The 25,419-nt window shown below is 47.4% G+C and overlaps 1 protein-coding gene across 1 annotated transcript in view; it reads left to right on the top strand.

Annotated features, from left to right (window-relative positions):
- The window catches only part of SLC24A3 (solute carrier family 24 member 3), a 470,391-nt gene that overhangs the window by 398,247 nt on the left and 46,725 nt on the right, over window positions 1–25,419 (top strand). Inside the window, exons 7-8 of the mRNA XM_068566110.1 lie at window positions 13,118–13,192; window positions 23,267–23,292. Coding sequence (XP_068422211.1) covers window positions 13,118–13,192; window positions 23,267–23,292 — 101 coding nt within the window. The remainder of the gene's footprint in view (window positions 1–13,117; window positions 13,193–23,266; window positions 23,293–25,419) is intronic.

Here is a 25,419-nt window from a genome sequence, read left to right as displayed (position 1 = left end):
AGGCTCCAGACAATGATTAGACTTTATCAGTCTTGTGACTTAGTAAAAGTGAAAGCTATATGACCTTTGAGACCAGCTCATAAAAGGCTATGCAGCTTCTGCCTGTTCTCTTGGGACACTTACATTTGGAGCCCAGAGCCCTCATTTAAGTGGTCTAACTGTCCCGAGGCTGCCACACTGTGAGGAAGCCCCAGCCACAGGGAGAGACCATTGGTAGGTTAGGCCAGTAGTCCTAGCTGGGAACCCAGTTGACAGCCAACATCAGCCACGAGCCCCGCCAGTGACAAAACTTCCGATGATTCCAGCCCGCCGCCTTTGAGTCTTTCCAGCTGAAAGTGACACCCAGCAATTCCACACTTCTTGTTTTATCCTGATGTGACTCTCAAAGTAAATTTTTATTCTAAATCTAACAGAGATATTAAAACAGATCTACTTTATAAGCAGACTGATGGATGGCAACACTGCTAGTGTGTGGGCTCTGAAATATTCATAAGGAATAGGTAAAATCTATTGTTATTTCTCAAAATCTCATACACATAGGTGGGGTTTCCTTCTGCGTTGTGTGGGACAGGGGATGCCTGGTAGTTTCTCATTTCTGATTTTCTGGCCATCCTGCAGCCTAACAGGTGGTAGCAGGATGGGGCAGTGGTCTCAGCCCCTGCTGGTTGTTAGGAATCACCTGGGAAGCTTTGAAAAATCCCAGCGGCCCAGCCAGAGCCTGGCTCAGCTAACAGCATCTCGGGGGGTGGGACCCAGGCATGAGTGTTTCCTAAAGCTTCCAGGTGATTCCACTGTGCAGCCACAGTTGAGAGTCTGATTCAAAAGGCCTGGGGTGGGCCCAGGAAATCTATTATCAAACAGACCCAGGTCATTCTTATGATCAGCTAAGTTGAATAATCCCTGGCAAAGGGGTAACTGTGTGGGCTCCACAGGTATTCAGACCTGGTTCAAGGCGTGGCTCAGTCACTTTCAAACTCTGACCCTTGGGCAGATTATGTAACCTTGCTTAGCCTTGGTTGACTCATCTGTAAAATGTCAAGAGTAAAAGATTGGAAGGAAAAAGGCAGGTAACATGCTTGGTGCAGCGTTTGGCACATAAGAACCAACTTTTAAATGTTGGCTGTTAAGGAAGGGGGCTCCATCGCGGGCCATGACCTCCTGGGAAACAGCCCAATACTGGGTCCCTGAAGGCCCCAAATCGTTCAGAGAGGCTTTTTCTCTCCTGGGAACGAGACAGGGCGCTCCAGGTAAAGCCACTCTTTGTTCCTAATGCCTCCATGGACGACCTTCCTCTCACCCCAGAATCTTAGGGTCTTCTCAGACATTTTTGCGTGGATCCTTGCACAGTGCTGAGGGGCTGGTGTGGGTAACAAGGGTCATTCCAGGTGGAGAGTGAAGTGAGGATGTGAGCACAGGCCGTGTGCTGGGAAGAGTCGGGGGGCGGAGAGGAGGCACAGATGGAGGGGTGAGGTCCCACGCCCACCCCAGCCCACCCCACGTCTCCACTTCCTCCAAACAGGACAAGCACCGTATCCTTACTGGTTTACTTTCCACACCGCATTTGATTACAGTTCTGATCCTGGGAACAGCTAAGGCACTCACTGCTCTCCATTTACACGGTCATTTGCAAAGTGAAATTAACATAAATACTTAGATAACCCCCTCTCCCCGTGATATTGGCTAAAAACTAGTCCGCTCTGTTGGGCAGGGGCTTTTGTCAGCTGGCAGGTTTTACTGGCTGCCTGAGCCTCTGCTTCACTGCTTAAGGCAGATCAAGTCTAGATGTGTTTTGATGTTACCGTATTTTAATCCTCAAGATCTTTGATGCAGGGGGAAGTTATCTTCCAAGCACCCATTAAAGAAACCTTCTTGTGTTCAGTTTGCCGTGGCTGCAGAATTGATTCATGGGCCTCCTGTTCTCCCTACCCTGAGTCACAGAAAGTACCTAAAATAAACAGCCTGACGGATCGACTGGGGCCGGATGAGCCACACAGATGCAGCAACCAGTATTTCTTGGTGTGAAAATATCACTGCACACCCCCAAGATCAGAGTGTGACCCTGCGTCCACACCTGAGAGGGGACAAGTGCTTCCTTTCCAACCTGGCGCTCCCACGTTTCGTTTGGACACAGAATAGGTCAGATGAGCTCCTGATGTGACGCAAGCTCCAACCCTTGTCAAACAGTAGGTAGAAAGCTTCGTGTTAAAGTACACGTTTTCCTCTCCTCTGTAACTTGATGAAGCCAGAGAAATGTGGACCCTTCCAGGTATGAAACGGACCCTTCCAGATCCATATCCAAGCCTGTGGACTGGAAAGTCGCTGTCTCTCCTGTCTTTCCATCCCCTTTGCCTCCAGCATTTTAATTTCCAGAGAGAGTAGAAGGAAATGGAACATCTTCCCCTTGTGCTTACATTACCGGTTTTCTGACAGCATGGAAAACATCATGTGGCAATGTAAACACCAGATGCTAATGTAATAATGTACTTTTAGCCAGGTTCTTCCTTCCAGAAGCTTCAACTCAAATACACGGTCTTAGCTGTCTGATTTCTGAACTCCCATGATATGTACTAACTTCCTTTTCTATCAGCACTTCAAAGGCAGAGAAGCCCCACCCCATTTTGGAGACCCTAGTCCCACAAGACTGTGTTACAGATCGGGACAGTGAAATGATCCCTCAAGCTTGACACTGTCCTTTTAGGCTTCATAATTGATAAAATGAGGAAATATTTGCCTCCTATGTGTATCTGGCTACTAACCCAAATGGTATAAATTTCAAAATAAATTCAGCACCACTGATTTGGACTTGTTTATATCGTCTTTCAATCGGTCGAGTACGAGAGCTTGGGAGGGAGCAGGAATGTTCTGGCCTGGTTTGTACCAAGGGGTGGTTTCCCCCAGCATCTTAAGCGGGGTTGGTGCTAGAAATTGATGAAGTAGGAAACCCCATACAAGCGGTGTTTCTAGTTTGCACCTGCAACTCAGGCACACCCAGTGGCTCTCTGGCGCAAAGACCCTAAGTGGCGACCCATGCCCACTGCATCCTGTCCAGACCCCCCACCCCAGGGTGAGGGCCGCGGGCCCCAGTCTCTTGCTGTTTATACTTCAAGGTCACAGGTGTGACTCAGACTCCAAAATTCTCCATCCCCTAAGCCAGTGCTTCTCACACCATAACGCACATGTGGGTCCCCCGGCGGTCTTGTTAAGAGGCAAATTCGGGTGCAGCGGGTCTAGAGTGGGGCCTGAGAGCTGCAGTCCTAACAGGCTGTCTCGACCACACTTGGGTAACTAGCGGAGATGGCACTAAGCTGTGGAGGGAGCACCTTCTCAGTCCTCAGCGGAACGACTTCCACTCGGCACTTACTGGGCTGAGATAAGAGATTGCATGTTGTAGGAGCCACGTTAATTCTTCCAGGAAAACTGTAAATGTAGCCAAGTTCCTCTCTGTGATAACAGATGAAACAGAAAGCACATGTAATGGAAATCCACAGACAGCCCCAAAGGGTGTTTTTGCTGTTAGCTTCAACCCCCTCCCCCTAAGTTCTCATCGGCGCAGCCAGGATGGACAGAGGGCCACCTTACCTCCCGTCCCCCTTCTAGCGGAGGGACAACTAATTAAATGTTGAAAAGCCAGGGACTGAGAAAGAGCAGAACCTCGGGGCTTCTGTCGCCAAAAACTAGATTAAGGGGCCTGTGAACTTGGATGAGAAAAAAATACATCTTTCTTTTTGCTAACCACTTCTATTTAACATTTCACTTCGTTATTCATGAGGAACAGACCATGGTAACATGAGCTGGGATTGTGTCTCCAATAGACACATAAGCTGTTTTCATGCTATGTTACAGTTACTGCAGGTACTCCAGACCCTTCCCACTGATCACTACACTTAAACAACTGATTTCTTACAATAAGGAAGTTTACTGGCTCTTGTTAATAGAGAGACATGTATTATGATATCTTCAGTTCTCAATGTTTTGAGAACTGGATTTCAGTGAATCGGTTTCTTTATAGTTCTTTGTTATTTATTTTTTGCCCTTTAATACACAGTTCTGAAAAGGGGTCCAGTGAGTGCAAAGGAACACGTAGCACAGAATGTTTAGAACCCTGAGCACAGCGTTGGCTGTAAAGAAATGGCCGCTGGTGTGTTCAGCATTGTCAAGGCTAATTAAAATAATTCTTCTAGATTAGGGATCACAAATGCCTGTCCTGGCAGGGCCCAGGTATACAGAATAAATGAGTGAAGGGGTCAGGTCTGAGGACATTAGTAGCAGAAAGGAAGGAGTACATGGCGGCTGACTCCTGCCTTTGCAGCTGAGGGACATAGAGGGAAGGGGAGGGGACAGTGAGGGCTGAAGGATGCACATCCACCTAAAAAGGGCTCCGCTGACAGCTCCACGGTGGCACGAGAATAACCCCCCGTTGCCAGGTCTTCAGGCTTTTTTCAAGAGAAGACAAAAGTCTTGGTGTGGTAGAAATCTCCCCCAAAATTGTAATGTACATGTGGGCAATTATTGCAATTAACAAGAAACAAAGGCCGGGGGTGGGGGGGACTCTGAGCAAGCCAAATTGCCAGAATAAAACAGCAGTCAATAGCCAGCATAAGTAGACAATGTAGAAAAGGTTCAGCTTTCCCTTCATCTTAAGAATATTTATTCCAAAATCACTAAACTTCCAATTTTGTGCTTATCCAAAGAAAGTCAAAATAGTTATCTTAACCAATGGCCAAAATCTAATACATAGGGTTACCAGATTTCACATAATACAGGGCATCCAGTTAAATTTCAATTTTCAGATAAGCAACAAATATATTTTCAGTATATTCTTCCAGGTGATATTTGAGATCATACTTTTAAGTTAGTTATCGTTTACTTGAAATTCAAATTCAACTGGGTGTCCTGTATTTTTTCTGGCAACTTTACTAATAAGCCAACTCCAAGTGTGATGGAGTAGTTACTGTTAAAATAAATACGTAAAATTCACGTCAACAACTAACCTTGTAATTGCATTTTTGTTTTGTTTGAATAAGATTTTTATTGAAGTACCACGTAGATTCAGAAAAGTGCACAGAAGTACACAGAAGTACATCATAAGTAAAGCTCAATGACTTTTCACAACTGAGCACACCCCAGTCACCAGGACCTGATCAAGAAAGAGAACAGTCCTGGCCTCCAGGAGCCCCTCGTGCCCTTTCAGACTCTACCCACGGCCACAGGGGAACACTATTCCAGACTTAAAACAGCATAGTTAATATGCTCTGCTTTAGAACCTTATGTAAATGGGATTGGGTTTCTTTTTTTCACTGAAGTGTAGTTGATTTACAATGTTGTGTTAGTTTCAGGTGTACAGCAAAGTGATTCAGTTGTACATATGTATATATTTATTCTTTTTCAGATTCTTTTCCTTTGTAGGTTATTACAAAATATTGAGTATAGTTCCCTGTGCTATACAGTAGGTTGGTTGGTTATCTATTTTATATATAGTAGTGTGTGTATGTTAATCCCAAACTCCTAATTTATCCCTCCCCCCCTTTCCCCTTTGGTAGCCATAAGTTTGTTTTCTGTGTCTCTGGGTCTGTTTCTGTTTTATAAGTAAGTTCATTTGTATCATCTTTTTAGATTCCACATATGAGCAATATCATATGATGTTTGTCTTTCTCTGTCTAACTTACTTCACTTTGTATGATAATCTCTAGGTCCATCCATGTTGCTGCAAATGGCATTATTTCATTCTTTTTTTACGGCTGAGTAATACCACTCCTGGGCATATATCTGGAGAAAACTATAATTTGAAAAGATACCTGCACCCCAGTGTTCACTGCAGCACTATTTACAATAGCCAAGACATGGAAGCAACCTAAGTGTCCACTGGCAGATGAATGGATAAAGATGTGGTATATATACGAGTTGTATTTTTAGGCTTACAAAACTCTGTGTGTGTGTGTGTGTGTGTGTGTGTGTGTGTGTGTGTGTAGGAATGCTTACTCTGATTATTGGATTATTATGTAAATCCACGTTTAGGGTTAAAGCAGACACTGCTGGTGCCCCACCCATGACCCTCGCCCTTACCGTTTCAGTTCCCACTGGCCTGACTTCCCCCTGCCAGAACCTGCGTTTCTCTGTCTGAGGGCCCTCCTTGGCCAGGGAATCAACACTCCAGGTGCAGCCCTGAAGCAATGACTGGTGGGAGTAGGTGGGTAAATACCCCAACTCCCTCTCCCCTTGGATGAGACAGGAGAGAGGCATGTTCTCCAGGGTCCCCCAGAGCGCCCCACCAAGATCGTGCCCCAGTCTCCTGCTGCCGTGACTTGCTTATTACCTTCTTTTCATTACCTGCCTCACTTCCCCCAACAGCGTTTCCTAGAATCACCTCCCAAACAAACCGTATGCACTCGAATCCTTGCCTCAGGCTCTGCTTCTGGGTAAATCCAAGCTAGCACGTCCACTTACATGAAATTACCCTAAATGCCCTACTTTTAGTCAGCAAACTTGTACCTAGTGCTGGTCCCTAGGGTTGGCACAGCAATACCTGGCAGTGAGTGCAGACCCCACACCTGGTCCTAGGTGACTAGGCAAAGGGCTCCAGGAGCACAGCCGGTGCAGTCCTCCCCTAAGATGGAACCGACCCACCTTAATTCTGGTGTGTGCGAGAACAGTCCGAGCTACCAAGTTTTGAAGGCCTAGCAGGCAACACTTACATCCAATGTGAAAACTCCTGCACCTAATGTTTTGAATGATTGAGAAGGCACTTTTGCATCCCAGGCACTTCAGGTCATTAGAGCATCTGTGGTTATTGTTCAGCCTGATCAATGAAGAGCATTCGGGAGACTACCATATGCCTGCACGGTCCTGATGTGGCCTTGTTTTTATTTAAATGTATCTCCAGTAGCAGCTTGTTTACTTGTCATTTGTCTTCTTTAAGTAAAACTAGGGCTCAGAATAGGTTTTCTTAGAAAAAATAAAATTTGAAATATGAATTCATTTTCTGTTCCTGTTTGCAAAGATTAATAAGAGGACGTTCACTGTATTTTGCAAAAGCTTATTATTGTCTTTTTACACAACCTATTTTTTTAAATTTTATTTATTTTTTTATACAGCAGGTTCTTATTAGTTATCAGTTTTATACATATTAGTGTATATATGTCAATCCCAATTATCACGACCTATTACTGTCCATTCTCAGCAGTAAATTTCCAGAAAGCAGGAGCCATTTGTATTTCGGTGACTTTTCCCAGGATCGAAGCGTTTTGAAAGTGTACTTGAATAAGGAACAGACGGTAGCGCCAAGACCTCTCCCTCACCTGCTCTGACCCCTAGCACCACTGGTCACCCTCATACCATGTGGGGGACACCCCAGAGCCCCCATCCCTGTTCCACATCGCATGGCTGTCTTTCCTGAGATAAGAATTGGCTGTAGGAACTGTGTCAGCTCAAAAGCTTGGGACAAAACTCCTGTTATGACTTTCAAATCCCTTTTCCATGAAATTTGTGTGAAATAACATTTCTCTGAAATGATAGCAGTTTTATGTTTTATGTCATGTAACTATTATGGTGTTCTGACTGCTTCAGTGGCTTTTAAAAAAGGCAAAGTGCTCACAAGTTGAGGGTATTTGTTCCTTTTAAAATGTGTCCACAATGTCAAATTCCATTCTCCATCAAGGAAAATCATAAATATTAAATCATATTATATATGCTATCTATCCATATGTATGTGTGTATATTACCATATATATCAATAGCTGTATATAGATTTGCAATACAAATCCATATACAGAAAATATATAGTTTTATCATGAATAATTAATTTTAACCTCCTGGAAGGGGTCAGAATTCCAGATTATCACTCAACATTTGAATAAAGGAGAAGGTATTTTCCTCTGTTTTGGCAGTGTGGATTGTTTTTTTTTTTTCTTCTTTTTGCCTCACGCCACTCTGAAGCTAAATGAAATTATAAGAAGGAAACTGAAGCTGCATATTCAATAGAAAAAGAGTGAAATGCACTCCAGAAATAGAAAAGAAATATCAAGATGAAATTCCAGCTGGGAGGGATTCCTAGAGCTACAGGGGAAAACAGAGCCTCTGGCTTTAATTTATGGAGGAGTCTGCCGGCGGATGGCCTCGTATAATCTGTGCCATCTGTATTATTGATTAATGAGGTCAAGGGCAGCATTACTCACCGTTGGTTCTCTCCCAGGACCCCTGTTCACTTTGCAAAGTGCTCAGGAAGCACTGTCTTCTCATCACCATCTCCCCGGCTCTGGGTTGGGTGACGCCTGCCAACAGATGCCAGAGAGCCTCCCTCCCGTGTTGATGCAGGGGTGCTGACAGATCCCTCCCTGCCAACGAGTGAGTCAGATGGTTGCTGGCCTCTTGCTCGAGATAAAAGCCCCTTCACCAAGAAGCAAAGAGAGTGGCTTAGACCCAAGCATCAGTGTATCCACGTCTGTGGAAAAGTAAAATATTCCATCAGCAAACAATGAACTGTATTGGTGTTTTTTTAAAAAAAAAAAAGACTCGCTAAATGGAGTAGTTTCCCAGTTTCCTAACTGACTCTCTTCCTCCTGGAATATGTCCTTACCCAATCTGTATCCCTGTCTCTAGTCACTGTGGTCACTCCTTCTGCCTTGATTACTTGCCCTGAGTCTCTTTAGAGCGGTATATTTTTATATTGAGCCGTGGTCGCTACTTTTTGGTCTCTCACCTCCAACTCTTCCCTCCTTTGGCTGCCATCTCTAACGCACCTGCCTAATGGCTTAATGTCATGGAGAAAAAACTGTCTCCATGGGAGGTGTCACAAATGGGTATCTGCTTTTACCCCGCCTCTGTTTACGCACTGTAGCATAGAGTGTCGGGTCAGGGCCGTGAGACCCAGCCTTCTGGGTTCAGATCCAAGCCCCCACCCCACTGGTAGTTGTACGACCACGGTCAAGGCTTCACCTTGGTCAGGTCCAGATTGCTGGCCAATGAGGGTGACACTGCCCACCTTTTTGGGTTGCTGCAGGATTGAATGAAATAACCCTTCCAGCCCTCTTGTTTGCAGGAAGTGTCAGGTAAATCTTCACTACTGTGGTGAGTAGTGGTCACAGAAAAGGAAGGTAGAGGTGGACATGAGGTCATGGTCACAGCTTTCACTATAGATACTGCAGAATCAACGATGCTTTAATTCCTTCTAGAGTGTGGAGAAAAATTATTCCCTAATTTGCCTCCTTATTTGTCCTCCACTTCATTGCTTCTGTAGAAGAAATTGGTTTTGCATAAATAGACTCACAGACATAGAAAACAAACTTATGGTTACCAAAGGGGAAAGTGAGGGGAGGGATGAGTTAGGAATTTGGGATTAACAGATACACACTACTATATATAAAATAAACAACAAGGACCTGCTTATAACACAGGGAACTATATTCAATCCCTTGCAATAACCTGTAATGAAAAAGAATCTGAAAAAGAATATATACGTGTGTGTGTGTGTGTGTGTGTGTGTGTGTGTGTGTGTGTGTGTATATATATATATATATATATATATATATATATATAACTGAATCACTTTGCTGTACACCTGAAACACTGTAACGCAACTATACTTCAATTTAAAATTTTTTTAATAAACAAATAAATTTTTAAAAAATTGGTTTTGGTAAATGTAGGCTCTGAATCTGGAGCTGAAATTTGGAGATAGTCTATACGTTGAAAACTACTCTATTTATAAAGAGATGAAATAGATCACTATCCATGCAGATTTGACATCTAGGCTCAGCGTGAGGTGCATTTCTTGCAAGAGTAAATCTAAGTGGATAACTTGTATCATACTTTCTTATTTTAGTTTTTATTTTCCTTAAAGTTATACACACAGAGCTTAAAGAGGCAACCACTTCCAGAAGGCTTATTATGAAAGACAGCCACCTTCCCATCCCACCCTTCAGAAGCAGCTACTTTCCACTAGTTTGGTTGTTCCTGACACTTGCTCAGTGTCTCCAAATAACGTGCTTCTATGGCAGTTACTTGACTTTTCAGTTTCCAGAATGCTCCATGGCTTCACAGTAGTGTGGAAGAGGAAGGTTAAAGTCTCTTTCAGCCCTGCCCACCCCGACTGCCCAGCCCTCTGTCCTCCCCAAACAATTACACCATAAATTTGCTTAGACAGTAGTTTATGCTGTGCTTATTATGACTATGTGACCACTGTTTATAGCTGAGCCAGTAATGGGTAATGATTCATCTTCCTTTCCTGCACAACTCTGTGTTTTCCCCATGGTCTAGAACTGTCTTTTTTGTTGTTGTTCGTTTGCTGAGGCATCTATGCTCTGTTCCCAGAGATCTCCAGTCTCCTTTCCGTGGGTTCAAAATCATAAGATTTTCCATCAGTTTTGTCCTTCTGGCATCATTTCGTCTGAGTCTTCTGACCTGCTGCAAAAGTTTCATCTTGGAATCTCCTTTTACCATCATTTTGGAATCTTCCTTCACCACCATTCTGGAAATCTTCTTCACTTATTACGGTAGATTTTTATTGTTTGGTTGAATGGTTTATTGTAACATAATTCTCTGTAACAATTGTTTTACTCCCTGATTTTAGTGAAGCACATCCTCCAGTAGCTTTCTGGGAAAAGATACGTAGGAATTACATTTTTTCCGAGATAATTAAACTTTTATTGTTAGTCTTCTCTCACTCTTAATGAACAATTTGGTTGAGTGTAGAATTCCAGGTTGAAATCATTTTCCTTTCTAATCTTGAAGGCGTTCCTCCGTTGTCTTCTAGCTTCCAGTGCTTTGGTTGAGAAATAAAATGTCATTCTGGTTTTGATCCTTTGTATATATTCCTGTTTTTCTCTCTCTTTGGTAGTTTCTAGGACCATTTTTTGGTCCTGGTATTTTGAAAATTCACAGTGACGTGCATTGGTGTGCATCGTTTTGTCCTTTGTGCTGGAAAATGCACATCCTTAACTTCTGGGAATTTTTAATTATTTATTTGATTATTTCCTCTCCTCCTTTTTCTGGAACTTCTCTTCTTTAAATGCCAGGTCTCCTGTTTCTGATAAGGTGAGGGCTGTGCAGTCACTGGTCTGCTTGAAGAGAGGGAGGAGGTTTGGGATTGAATTCTTAAACAGTCTCACGTTCATCCCGTTTTCAGGCCACCTTTACCGTCACTTCTATAGCTTGGCCCACTGCCAGCTGAATGACCAATTGTTCTTCTGCTTTCAGCCTCCAACATTTCGTGGCTCTGATCAGCTCTTCTAGTCTCCTTTCCTCCCAGGTTTATGTCTTGTTAAAAAAAAAAAAACAGTCCTTTTGCTGTTACCCTGTTATAGTGCAACAAGAAGGAGCAAAGGTACTGTGGTGTGTGTTCAATCTGCCATCTTTAATTAAAAGCCCAAGTGATTTTTTAAGAAAATTCAGAATTGATATTTGCCACATGTTTTAAGTCCATTAGCCTAACTCTAATAAATTTTAAAATATTCGCCACGTTTTATGACCTGATGGAAAATGAACAGTCTAGTCCAATTTGTTCTGTTCCGTAGACGGTCAGTGATGGTCACAGGTTCTAAGAGTATACGGTCCAAGGAGAGATGATAAAAGGGTAAAGTTTGTTCTAAAGTGATTCTCGTGGCACAAGTTCTTTTCTTGACAACCCTGTCATCTGTAACTTAGATCTGCAAATACCCATCCAAATAAGGCAAAATTAGCAACAGAAAATACCTCAGTGTCCCTACAGCAGTGGAAGAATGCGTTAATGAAAAGAAGCTGGCCTCATTATTCATTTATGGTTCTATTTAAGTCATATCTTTCATGTTATTTGAATCCAGAAAGGCCTCTCTGGTTTGACTTTGCCTGATCTTTTCTTCATAGCCGCACACAGCAGTAGGGGAGGGAAGAGGCGCCAAAGGCGGCCTTGTCCCTGGAATCCCTTTTCCTGTTGTCTTTGGTGCACCGTGTGCCTGTCATCGTCCCAGCTGAGAGGCGGCATTTTCTGTGTCCTTTTCCGCTTATGAGGCCAAGGGCAAAGGCAGCTAGAAGTGTCCTGCGGCCCTGGAGTGGCTGACACTTTTCTAGGGAGGTGGGAGGGCCTGTGAGTGACAGCCCAGGAAGCAACTCCGACAGGGCACTGGGACTCTCCCAGGCTCCTTTGGGAGAGTCTGCAAAAATGGACCTACTCTGCAGAGCAGAGGAAAAATACCAGCTTTCGCTCCAAAAGAGACTTTGAAGGACTTGCAGAGGAGAAATGACTCTTCCTCCAGAGCAGGGATCTTAACCTGGGCCCCTCCCCCTCTCTCCTCCCCCCACCCCTCCCTGCAGCCCCTCCTCCCACAATGCCCAGCGGGACCCCACCCCTCCTTCTGCACCAGGGGCCTCCTTCTCCTGCAGGAAGTCTGCACACAGGAGGCTAAGCCTGCTTATCCTCCAGCGAGGTGTCCACTGGTCCCAGCAGAGTCACCGCATCTTTAAAGGGACAGCTCCCCACTGCTAAGATAATGTTTTCTCCAGATCAATACGCAAATCAATCTTTTAAAAATTCTGATTAAGCCAGGGGTCCAGTGCCCACAAGGCCAGGCATATAATAGAGATGAGAGAAGAGGGCGCGGGGAGTGGGGGGGAGACTGCAAATCAGCTGTCCGCGCCTCTTCTGAAGGGTGGCAGCTGCCCAGCCCTGGGTAGAGTGTTGACAAGGACACAGGGTCAGGTAGCTCCTCCGGTCCGCGTGGCGTTAGGGATGCTGAGACTGGCGGGCTCCTGGGAAACATGGGACTTTGGCTCGGCTGTGCAGAACCTTCCTCAGATTGTCCGTCTACCCAGCTTTCCCTCTCCTCTGGGGGTCAGACCCCAGTCATGGCTGGGCGGCCCTCCCGGTTCCCCGGCCTACTCCTGGTCTTCTCTCCTGGGCGTCTCCCCCTAATGAAGTCCTTGCAGGTTCAACCCCATCTTGGCATCCGATTTTCAGGAGACCCAGACTATTATGCCTAAAGACTTCAGTAAATTCCTATCAACTGGCAGACGGCCTGGGTCTCCAGGACAGAGACAGAAATGCTAGGTTGTGTGTCTGGGTCATCACTGGCCACAGCGCCGGGAGCCAGGCTGTCTCCCTCGCACAGCCGACGTCCTGTTGCTCACCTCCTTTCCCCTTTTCCTCCAGGTTGTGGCTCTGTCCTCCTGGTGCCTGCTGAGGGACTCCATTTACTACACGCTGTCCGTGGTCGCGCTCATCGTGGTAAGTGTGTGATGGGCACCTCGCCTGGATCCCTGGCCTCTTATCTCCCAATCCTCCTCCTCAGCTCGGGGTGACGCGTGGCTCCTCCAAGTGGAGCAGGTGCGTGGAGGCGGCTCCTTTGATCACTCAGAACCCCAGCCTGATGGTCCGGTGCTCAGAACGGGAGCTGGCCCTGGTCCCCCAGCTCCATGAGAATCCCCTGCTGTTTTCCTACGATTCCCCCGACGCTTTGCACTCACTTTCCTCATGGGTTCCTCTGTAACTCCCTTCAGCATCCCTGGGTGTGGACCTTCCTTCTCCCCCTCCCTCTGTGCACTCTCCCAGGACACGCCCTGCCCGTCCCACAGTACCCGTTGCCATTACCGCCTTCACGCGGACACGCCCACACTGTGTCCCTAGCAGTGACTAAGCAGCTCTCTACTAGACACCTTCATGCCCCAGACCCAACGTGTCTCTACACTTAGGATGCTTTCCCCAAGACTGGACCCTCCTCCTTTATTTCAGCCCCCGTTCCTACCCTAGCTACCCAGCCTGGGAATGATATTAAACCGACCTTCCCCCCAACTCCCAACATACGCATTTGGCTTCATTGTCCTGCGGATCTTCACTTTGTACAAGTCTCCCCAGTGTGTACCCCGTAGCCCGTTTTCCTTGAGGCTTTTTGCACCTCTGGCCTGAACTGATGAAGCTCATTGCAGATTAATGTAACGAGTAGCATCACAGCTGCCCTCCCCCTCCCCCTCTACTCCCCCCTCCCTGCTCAGTCCTCAGAGCTGTCCAAACGGTGTCTCGACCAAGAACACCTGCAAATGCCAGTCCTGTGTTTATATGATCAGTGGCTCCATGTCCTGTGGGGACAAACCCAAATCCTCCCTTAGCTTGGCAAGCCGAGCCGTCCAGGAGAAGGGCAGCAAATCAGAACAACACATGGGAATCGGGAGACCTGGCTCCTAATTCGGGTCCCCTTCTCACTAGCTCTAATGACCTTGGAGAAATCGGTGTCTCCAGGTCTTAGTTTTCTTAAGCACAGAACGGAAGTAGATCCTCTGAAGGATTTACTTACCTGTTTACAAAGCACTTACCTGTATATTATTTAATTATAAATAATTAATTTAATTATAAATTAGATTTAAGGGCTTCCCCGGTGGCGCAGTGGTTAAGAATCCGCCTGCCAATGCAGGGGACACGGGTTCGTGCCCCGGTCCGGGAAGATCCCACATGCCGCGGAGCAGCTGGGCCCGTGAGCCACAACTACTGAGCCTGCGCGTCTGGAGCCTGTGCTCCGCAACGGGAGTGGCCGTGACAGTGAGAGGCCCGCGCACCGCGATGAAGAGTGGCCCCCGCTCGCCGCAACTGGAGAAAGCCCTCGCACAGAAACGAAGACCCAACACAGCCAAAAGTAAATAAATAAATAAATAAATAAATAAATAAATAAATAAATAAATAAATTAGATTTAATTATAAAGCTCTATACAAATAAGTCAAAAGTGATGTTTAATACAAGACTTTCCCCAAGGAATCAGGTGGGTTAGTTAAGTCAACAGCAGCTCCAAGTGAAGAGCTTGGGTTTACAACCACAGTGCCCTCATTCAGGGGCGACTGACGATCAGGAGGGTTGAGACCAGCCCCAAGGGGCAGAAGTGCTCTGACGCCCACGTTGGACTGAAAACACAGTGTGTCTGTTGAATTCCCGGTCAGCAGACTTAAGGACACCCATGAGCTCTGTGTTCTTGTACCTGTGGAAGAGGTACGATCACCCCCAGATCTAGAAGCCTCTGTTCACCCAGCCCAGACTGCTCAGACACGCTCTGCAGGATCTTTGTCCTGTGACGCCCGATCCCGTACAGCTCACATGCACTCGGCTCTTCTGCTGTCAGGGTATTTTAGGATGGTTTCTGAAAATTACATTTTTCAAGAGACGTGTTAGTGGATGGTGTCAATGAACGCAGTTCTCCATTTTACTGAATTCCAGAAGGAGGTGTCCGCCCTCCTAGAGACAAGGCGACGAGCCAGAACAGCACAGTCCAAGACCCCCTGGGAGGGACTTCCCTGGTGGCGCAGTGGTTAAGAATCCACCTGCCAGTGCAGGGGACACGGGTTTGAGCCCTGGTCCAGGAAGATCCCACGTGCCGTGGAGCAGCGGAGCCCAAGAGCCACAACTACTGAAGTCCATGCACCTAGAGCCTGTGCTCTGCAACAAGAGAAGCCACTGCAATGAGAAGCCCGCACACCGCAACTAGAGAGAAAGCCCGCATGCAGCAACGAAGACCCGACACAGGCAAAAATAAATAAATAAATAAGTTTATACCAAAGGAAAAAAAAAAAAACAAGACCCCCTGGGAGCGCGGACTCAGCAACGTCCACGCCTATTGGCAGATTTGCCGGCATCGGCTTCACTCTGTTCTCACATAGACACCTCCTGGACCGTGTGTGAAATAACCTGTCTTCTGTCACATTTATCTGGACGTGTTCAAGATAGAACAAATGTAATTGTCGCTAATGACGTGAGAAGAAACAAAGCGGTTTTGCATCCTCAGGCTGTGGGCGACACTCACCCGAGCGGGGTCTTTGGGCAAAGCAATCACCTGCTGAGGATGAATCAGAGCTGACTCAGCTGCTCACGGGATGCCAGCAGCTCTGTGTTCCCTCCGATGGCAACAGAGTCAAAAGCAAGTGATTCTTTGCTGTGACCTAGAGATTGGACTGTGTATTTACCGACCTGACGTCAAGCCTAGATTTTTATGATCTTGAGAAAAATTACCTTTCTCCACTGTTAGGAAGTAATGGAAAAGAGAACGTCTGGGTCCTCAGGGTTTGGTCTTGGTCCTTTCTACTTTAAGTGGTGTTCCTCCAAATTCAGCAGCGCAGGAAACGCTCAGCATGCCTCCTGGAAACATGCAAACCAGAGGTTTTAATTCGGTAGGTCCTGGGGTTGGACCCAGGAAGCTTCACTTCAACCAGGATCTTCCCCCGTGATTCTGATGCCAGTGGCACCCACTGCGCTTGGAGAAACTCAACCTCAAATACGGCTGGACACCATTTCCTCAGATGTTCATCTGCTGCAGGCAAGGATCGTCTGGAAAGGGGAAGCACCGTGGCAGCTTGGTTGTCTGGATTTCTGAGGGCCGTTCGTTCTTGGGGCCATTTTCACATGAGACTTAAAACCAGCCTGAGGAGCAAAACAGCCTAATACCCGAAGAGCAGAACTTAGCAAAGGAGGTTCCTCCGTGTCCACAGATCTCTTCCGTGCGCCAGCCCCAGGCTGCTGCTTCACACGCCATATCTTTTTGTCAAGGTTTCCCAGTCTCCTCTTTCTGTGTTTTCCCTAATGTCATGGTAACAGCATCACTTTTCTTTGGGTTTTCCTTGTATAACACAAAGCTTCTCCGTCGGACTCTGCAATGGGCACTGAAAAGTCCTGTATTTAGAACCCTCCTCCTACCCACAAATAATTACCAATAATTATCTGAATAATTTCTTTTAACTATTAGGGTTTTTTTTTTACCCTCTCCCCCTTTTTATGGCTCTGAAATGTTCAGAAGGCAGTCCCCTGAGGTGCCGCAATGAAGAGCTCATTCACCTGGAGGGCAAGTCCCGACTAAATGGGACCAGAGGCCACTTCTAAATACATCTGCCCACAGGGAGGAGCCCCGAGGACAGTCCCTCAGGGCTGGGGATCCAAAGAGCGGGAAAGACCACGTCTCCAGGGAGGCTTAGGGCCGCTGGTCCAGGGAGTGCTGATGGGGTCGTTACTACCTGGATTCTGAAACAGCTGACATGGAAGCTGATGCAGAGGGCCAGGCCAAAAAGCAGAAACACAGCACGGGTGTTCTGAAACCAACAGAGCTTCAAACGGTTAACTTAGAGACGAGGGACTCAGTTCACGTTGATATCTGGGATTTACCTGACCTTTGCTCTCTGCTATTTTCTAGTTTGTTTGTTGTTGCTGTTTTTTAAAGAGAGAGCGAAAAAGTAAATAGATAAATAAAGAGAGCGCGGAAAAAATTAAGAACATGCTCTCGTCTAAAGCAGTTCTAATTGCAAAAGCGTACAGCGCCTGTCTCTCAGCGCCCTTCCCCCGCCCCGTCAGGCATCCCCCTTTAGCCCAGGTGACATTCTCTACAGTGAAGCATCAGGCCCTGGAGAAGCTTGACGTGGCCCAGGAAGCTCGCCCCATGACTTGGGTCTCTCTCTGCAAGAGAAGTGTCGCTGTTCAGGTTCTGAGAGCATCCTGGGTCCTTCGGAGCATGTCCTGCGTGCATCTACACGATCGATGGTCTGCAGACCCTCATGGACGTCTTGCTGCTCTCTCTCTCACACCAAGGACCCACCCCCATCTGACTATGGCAGCTCCGGCCTCCCCATCTTCTTTCTCCAAATTCCAGCAGACCCGACAGACAGTCTCTTTTATTGAAATGTTACTGTAATTTACATAATCATGTAATTTACATAAATGCAAATGATTCATTACATCGTCAATCTAACAGCTGCCCTAAAAGGAATACTTTATTTTTACCTTTCATCTCTGCTTCAGGATGGGGGCTTATGAGCACCAAGAGAAGGGAAACTTCCAGGGGGTGTGGAGAGGCCTCTGAGACAGGTTCCAGATAACAGACAGGCTCACAAATGCAGCTTGGGGGAGGAGGGGCTGCCCACCTGGAGAAGGGCCAGGTGGGCCATTGGCAGTTGGAGGGCCCCTCGGGGCAACCTGAGCACCAGCACAGCAGCAAGGCTCATCCGAGGTGACACTGCCCTCTCACTCAGTGCAGCCCCCCACTCTGATAAAGAGAGACAACTCAGCTGACCCATCTGCCGGAGATAACCTAGGCAGCACTGTCCAATATGATAGCCACCAAGCACATGAGCCTTTGAGCTCTTTGTTTTTAATTTTTATTTTATATTGGAGTAGAGTTGATTTACGATGTTGTGTTAGTTTCAGGTGTACGGCAAAGTGATTGAGTTATACATATACATGTATCTATTCTTTTTCAAATTGTTTTCCCATTTAGCCATTGTACTCTTGAAATGCAACCATTGCAACCAAGGAACTGAACCTTATTTCATTAATTTCAATGTATGAGGCCACATGTGGCTAGTGCCTATCATCTTGGATAGCACGGTTGTAGAGAGCAAATCCTTCCATAGAAAGTATACCTACATTCTCACGGGCACTTTTAACAGGCATAGGCTCCATACTTCCTACGGGACTGAGTACAGTGTTGGGTCTGTCGATGGAGATTTCCTAGTTCAGTACTCACCACTGTGCAAGCAGCTGTGATAGGAGTCCCATTTTACAGATGGCAACACCAAGGCTCCAGAAATCCAGGGATTTGCTCAAGGTGAGCGAGCTGCAACCCCTCAGGCCAACCAGAGCAGGAGGATAAGATGTACAGCTGCATCAACCGAGCAAAGAATTCAGGTTTTCCCTCCAACAAAACCTGCCTCGTACAGTCTGGCTTTACCCCACCTACCAAGAAGTCCACCTTCACAGGGGCGCCCGAAGGAAGTGCTTACTTTACATTTGGAGACTGAACGTCTGCCTCCCTCTCCTGGAAGTCTTTCATTAAGACTCATCTTAAATCTCCTTATCTCACCCTTTCTGTAAGAGGAAAGTGCCTGACATGTACACTGCTGACTGTTCTCTGGTGCCCGCTGGCCTCCACGACCCGTCCCCCTCGGGCCCTTCCTCCCTCTCCAGTTTGGAGACCCTGAGGCCCTTCTGCTCACGATTACATCTCAGGGCCCCAGCAAAGCGGGAATGACTCTGGCAGCCAGAAGATTCTCACAGAGAAGGATGTGAGAGAACATTCAAGTTCCTCAAACAAACCAGGGGGTCCCCTGTTCCCTAATCCCTGCCACAGTGAGGAGGCAGGGCTGCTGTAAGTGGTGCTGGGGTCAGGGAGGGAGCCGGGTCATCTGAGCATTTGCTCCTGGAGCCGGGAATTGGGTTGCTGGACGGGATTCCAGGAGACTTGCTCTTTTCCTAGGACAACAACTTGGACATTTTAGTTCCTCGCCTGTGCTTTTGTGCTGCTGAGCGAACGTAGCCTTTTGCTTTAACAACCACCATCTCCTGTATCCTAAATTGGTCCTCTCATCGCTGTTTCTTGTGCTGTGGCCTGCCCTGCAGGTTGACATGGGATGTCCGGCTCTGCTCAAGCCCTGCCTTTAGTTCCTACCCTCCTGCATCCCCAGCACCATCAGGTCAGCCAGCTGGAGATGCTCACGTCAGAATTACTATTTACCCTTCAGTTGGAAGCCATATCTGTGCCTCACAGCTGTTTTCCAATGTATTCCATCTGATTCCTCTCCTCAGAGGGAATCGCCATGGGCTCGGCTAAGCCACCCGCACCCCTGTCCCTGAAGCCGCAGGAAGGCAGGACTCCGAGGAGGCACATCTCCTGAGGGCATCTACGCCGTGGGGGGGGAGCAGTTTCCCTTCCCAGCAACGCGGGGAAGATGTTCAAGGTTTCAGTCTCTTGAAAGAGAATGATGGTGTTGATTTTCTCCTTTTACCTTCACTGCTTAAAATTCTGATGGTGCCAGAGATTACTGTACAAGCTACGAGATCTCAGCTCCAGCACAGCAGCCGGCCAGCCCCATGGTTACCGCTTACAACCAGCCAGCCCAGGGCCGCTGTGCGCTGCGGGGCCAGCCTGGCCTCTCCTCTCCTGCCCACTCGCCTGCGACTACCGGCGGTCTGTTCCTTGCTGTTCCGCCTTGAGTTCCCTGGGTTGCTCGGTCATCCAGGGATTCACCTGCCTGATGGAAGCCTGTCTCTCTCGGAAGAATTCTAGAGCAGACACCAGCACTGAGAAGCTGGTTTCCATGGTACCCAAACGTTTCTCGGAGGCTGGAGGAAAAGAGGGTTTTTTTCAGATTCACTCCTGTGAGTTCCCATTTAGCTCGTCTGCGCAACACGTGGAAAGCTTAGCGTGAAGCCAGGGGTTGCTCTGGATGAACCAGATATGGGTCAGAGAGCAGGTCCCTGACCAGCCATGCAGCAAATCTGGGGCCCAGAGATCAGCGCACCCACGCGGGCCCTGGCGGGGGGGTGGGGCAATAGCGACCTCGCCCCAAACACAACCAGCAGAGCAGAGAGAGCTGCTTTCCCAAGGCTCCTCTGCAAAATCCCACCTGGGAAAAGGGTGGGCAGCTCCGACCGCTACGCTCAGGTCTGGGGACTGCGTGTGGGTGTAAATGAGGGACCCACCCGGCCCCAACTCAAAGCACCGGGCAGGAGCTGCTTCCAGAACGTCACCCCACCCCCTGATGGTAGTGGGCTGGCCGCAGGCTGCTGCAGGAGGCTGTCTGTCCAGGGGCCCTTGCCCACCTCCCAGGAGATTTCATGGAGCCGCCGAGGGGACTTGGTCCAACTTGATCTCAACATCTCTGCCGGGGCCGGGCCGCTGGGATGCGGGGCCCGGGACGTGAGCGCCACCTAGTGGGGACCGTCTGGAACTGGGGGCGCAGTTTCTTGTTTCAGGTGGGGCAAGGCGTGTGATTTCAGGTTCTCTTCTACCCTAGTCACCCCGCCAGCAGGTGTGGGGAAGTTGTTTTGTCTTCTTTTACTCACCGAGTAAGCATGAAAATACAGAGGGATGTGCAACACTTGTCTTAGGAGAATTCAATGAAATAAAATCTGTAAGGAATAAGAACTCTGCTCTAACCATCAGCAACACCAAGTGAGAGTCACCTATCTTTGTCGTCGTACGTTCTCAGACAGGCCGGTTCCATGCTCTGTCGGCATGCTCTCCCAGACGTGCTCTCCCAGGGGAACAGTCTGTGAACAGTGCGGATTTCCTTCTGGGTGGGTGACAGTCAGCCGGCCAGCCCCCTCCAGGCACCACCAGACTCTGCAGGCAGGTCTCTTTCCTCACCACACACAAGCCTCTTTCCATTCAGGTTTTCTCAAAGGCCTGATTTATAGTCCCTTTTATCAATGTTACTGTTCTTTTTTGGAGGCTCTTGTGTTTCCACCCAATCCTCTTGAAGCAGCGGGGTCAAACCCAGATCGTGTTCACTCGTGGGCCACAGGGTAGCTGAGGCCTCAGGGCTCCAGGTGGTCAGAGACCAGCATCGCTGCCTCTGTCGTTTGGAAGTTTCTGGTTCCCTCCCCCCACCACGTTTGCATCCAGGCGTGCCTCACTATTTCTCTGATATTGTGTTCCCTGTAAGTTCTGCTCTCACTTTGGAATCCTTTGTACAATTAAGGCCATTCTGATTTTTTTTCACCTGTCAGTTAGGTGGCACAAAATACGGCTTCCTTAGAGCTGCTTTCATAGTACGGAGTGTTGCCTGCCCTCCCCAGAGAGGAACATTAAATTGGTGATCTAATCAACTCTTTACTAGTATCTTGTGCTCTCTTAAGTGGCTCTGAATTGATTGTTCCAGCCTGCTGCCCAAGACTGATATTGAATTAACTTCAATTAATAGAAAACATTTTCCAACTTAAATCACTGCTTCCGTTCCATGATTTCTTGGATTTTTTGAAAGCTAGCAATTATATAACAGCAGCTGTGAATGCCTTCCTGGGAATGAATTCCATAGCATCCAGCCTGGATCGTGGGGTGGTTTCCTTTACTTCTTTATTTGTCTTCCCATTCTGGTTTGACATTTTCATCCAAACGCCAACCTGTTGGATCCAATAATGACAGATGACAAAACGGCAAAAACTGATGAAGCCAGTATCTTTTTCAGTGTCTTGTTGGGAAGAGTGAGTTACAAAGAAAAGGGTGGCCCCTTTCTCCTCATCCTTCTCTACGCTCCTTTGGGGTGATCGGAGGGAGGTCCTCTTGTGTGCCTTTTGAGTTGCACCTGCTGGTCTTTGAGGTTTTCTCTGTGTCTCTCACAACTGGTGGTAGTTGTCATCGCCGGGGACTGAAGCGATGTCCCGTTGTTAGAGTTTACCACCTGGGTGCAGTAATCACCCTCTACACCCAGATGCTTCTGCCTGAGAGTCTCCAGAGGGCCCCTGACCGAAAGTTGCTCAGAGATGATCGCGCTCAAATCAGTCATGTCCTGTGAGTGTGGGAAGAAACAGCTTCCTACTTGAATGAAATAGAAGGGCATTCATTTGGTTTCAACACCATGCCATCTGGGCAAATAAGGGTGTCATGGAAAGAACACGAAGTTAAGAGCCAGGGCTGGGTTCTAGGACCAACTCTGCAGCTAATTGGGCAACCCCAGGGAAATTACTCATGTTCTCTGCAGCAGCGTTTCCCGTATAAATCAAAGGGCCAGGATTATACCACTTTTTCCCCCCAAATGAGAAGTGATCTTAGATGCTATGTGGAGTAGGACTTAAATAAACTCAGTCCTGTCGTGTGTTTTCTTCGGCTCCTAACTGATCAGGGAGGGTCTCTGTTTGGCCCTTTGCACTGCTTCTGACCCTCGCTAATCTCCCTTCACACAAGTGCAGGCCTGTGGCCCAGGACATGGGCAGCCGACAGTGTCCAGCCAGGATTTTCGCTGTTGTCACTGCGTTTATTTTTCCTCTCTCTACACATGGTGCCCAAGTGGTGCCGATTCTCCACTTCCGGTTGTGATGCAGAATTTTCTTTGAAAATAAATTCTTTTAAGGAAACGAAAGAATAGGTTGACTGAAAGAAAAATAATCGAGTCCATAGAAGCTCATGTGCTTTCATAAAAGCTCGAAGGTGCTGTACGATGCGCAGAGGCGTACAGACAGCTTCCAGGGGACCCGTAAGTGACTAATGTTTGCAAGCACCCACCAAGCTCCGCATCCCCTTCCAGATCTGAAATTCTACAAATAACAAGGTTGGGCATGCTTCCCTCTCACTCCATCCTCTGACAGACCTTGCAGGAAGGCTGGGATGGCCTGATGCCCACCCCAGTCTGCCAACAAGACCTCCTTCCACTAACACTGACCAGAGACTAAACCAGCACAGAGGGGAGTTTGCCACAGATGCTTCACACCCCAAACCGGCCCCAGCCGCGATTCCCACCAGCCAGCCACAAGGGTGGATAACATGCATTTATAAAGCATGTGTGTGCGTGTGTATGTGTGTGTGTGTCTGTCTAATCTTCTCTCCTTTTTATTTTTTTTCACAGTTCATTTATGATGAACAAGTTTCGTGGTAAGTACCTCTTTTCCCCTGCCAATTTCTCCTTGCTATGTGGCAGAGACGGTATAGTAAAGACCAAAGTCAGGGTCTAGGAAAGAAAGGGAAATGTCGGGGCAGCTTGGAACAACTGGCGTTTCTCAGGAACCCTCTGTCCATCTCAACAAAGAAATTAAATCAGCTCTCATGGAGCAGAGACCATTTCCCTTGGGCTGGGCTGGCCTGGTGGGCTTCCTTTGGGGACCCTGTTATCTTGCTATCTTTATCATCCAAATTAGACAGTGTAAGGCAACTGTGCCTTTCCGCAATCAGTCATGGGCAAGGCCATGGTTAAGATTTGATGAACCTTTTCCAGTTGTCCAGACCGCGTCGGCATATTCCGAATGCCATGTATTCAATATATCCCAGGAACCAGAGGTGAAGGCATGTCAGTGACCTTTAACCTATTAAAGTTCTGCCTAACATTCAAGAAGATCTTAGAGCTCCGAAAAATCAGTGATTTTTTTTTTGATAGATTAAAAAATTGCCCAAATTAAGTATACGGGAACATTTGCATTTGGGTCAATGTCCAAATCGCCTTTTTTGAGATGGGTTCTGAGCATGTCAGCTGTGTTCGAAATGGAAATAGAAATTGGGTGTGTCATGCATTCTTGTTACATTTTTCAAATATTTGATCTGCGGAAGTAGAGTGATGTGAAAATACACCTACTTCTTCTGAAAGAACATCTCAGAAACAGGTAGTTGTGATGCTGTAGGTAGATGACTTTTGTGGTATTATTTAGAGCTAAGGATGAGCTAGAAAAAGAAGCACAAACAACAAGGTCCTGCTGTAGAGCACAGGGAACTATATTCGATATCCTTTAGTAAACCATAATGGAAAAGAATATGAAAATAATAATAATAATAAATTATACCTTTAATTGAAAAAAGAATTACAGAGCCCAGCAGCCTTCGTTTTCAGCAGAATGAGTGCTAGCCCTTTGCTGGAGCGACATTTCTGTGTCCTAGGATGTCTCTGTGATTTTCAGAATTTGGGGTGGTGGGGAGCATATCACATGGACCATAAATGTTACACACTATCCAGGGTATTAAGATACTTTTGTCAGCTCTCTCTCCTCTGTCCAAGAGGGCAAGGGGGAGACAGCTGGGAGAACTTGCTCTAAGACGCATAGTCCCTATGCTGACCCATAAAAATAAGAAGGAAGTCTTCTTTGAATAACAGTGATCAACAGGCTGAAAGGGATCAAGATGTCTGGGAGCACCGCAGGTCAGAGGTCAGAGGCCAGAGGTCAGGAAGAACCTCCTCGTGGGATCCACCTGGACCTGGTCGCCATGTGGAGTGGTGACATTTTCCCCTCATGTCCTTGGGGATTAAGGGCAGCACAAAAAAACTTGCAGAAGCGTTCCCATTCAAACTCATGGCATGGGTTGCACAACCAGCGCTCTGCCTCAGCAAACAGTAGGTGCCTAAATGTTGCTCAGTGTTGCTGCTCTTTGCTAACAATGCTGCCATAAGGAAAAGCAAGTTATGATCACAGTTGATCTCAGAAATTTTTCTGCTGCTTTTGTGCAGAAAACCTGAAAAGAGGAGACCCGCGGGTGGTTTACCATCTGTCAGTCTTAGAAGGAGCCCTCTCTCCACATCTCCTTGGCTTTGCTCGTGAAAACCACGGCAGGAGGAAATGAAAGCAGGTTCATGACAAGCCTGTGTCAGTCCTTACCCTCAAGGTGTCCTTTAGGATATTTCAGATGGGAAGGAGCAAGAACAAGAGAGTCCGTTTCCTCTCCTTTCCAAAGGCTGACCCTCCTACGACGTCAGAGGAGAGAAGCTGGGTTCCTAGGCTACTCCCCGAGCCTGTGCTGAAGGCCGGATTCTGAGGTCATCAGCCCCTCAGCCTGGGCACCCAGGCTCCCACAGGAGGGAGGAGGTGGGAGGGCCACGGATACACGAGTCGCAAATTCCCAAGCGGGTTTTGGTCCAGCCTGGGGTGGGTTGGGATCATAACTCATGCACAGGCGAAACTGCAGGAAGAACTAGGGGAAGCTTTCACGGCACCAAATATCATTCTCAGACGGCCGACCTGTTACGTAATCATGGTTATTACGTGGATGGAGTGACGGAGACCGTTTTTCACGAGTGAG

This window comes from Eschrichtius robustus, chromosome 16, assembly GCF_028021215.1.
Source record: "Eschrichtius robustus isolate mEscRob2 chromosome 16, mEscRob2.pri, whole genome shotgun sequence".
NCBI classification, from domain to species: domain Eukaryota; kingdom Metazoa; phylum Chordata; class Mammalia; order Artiodactyla; family Eschrichtiidae; genus Eschrichtius; species Eschrichtius robustus.
This window is presented reverse-complemented; position numbering and strand designations above follow the sequence as displayed.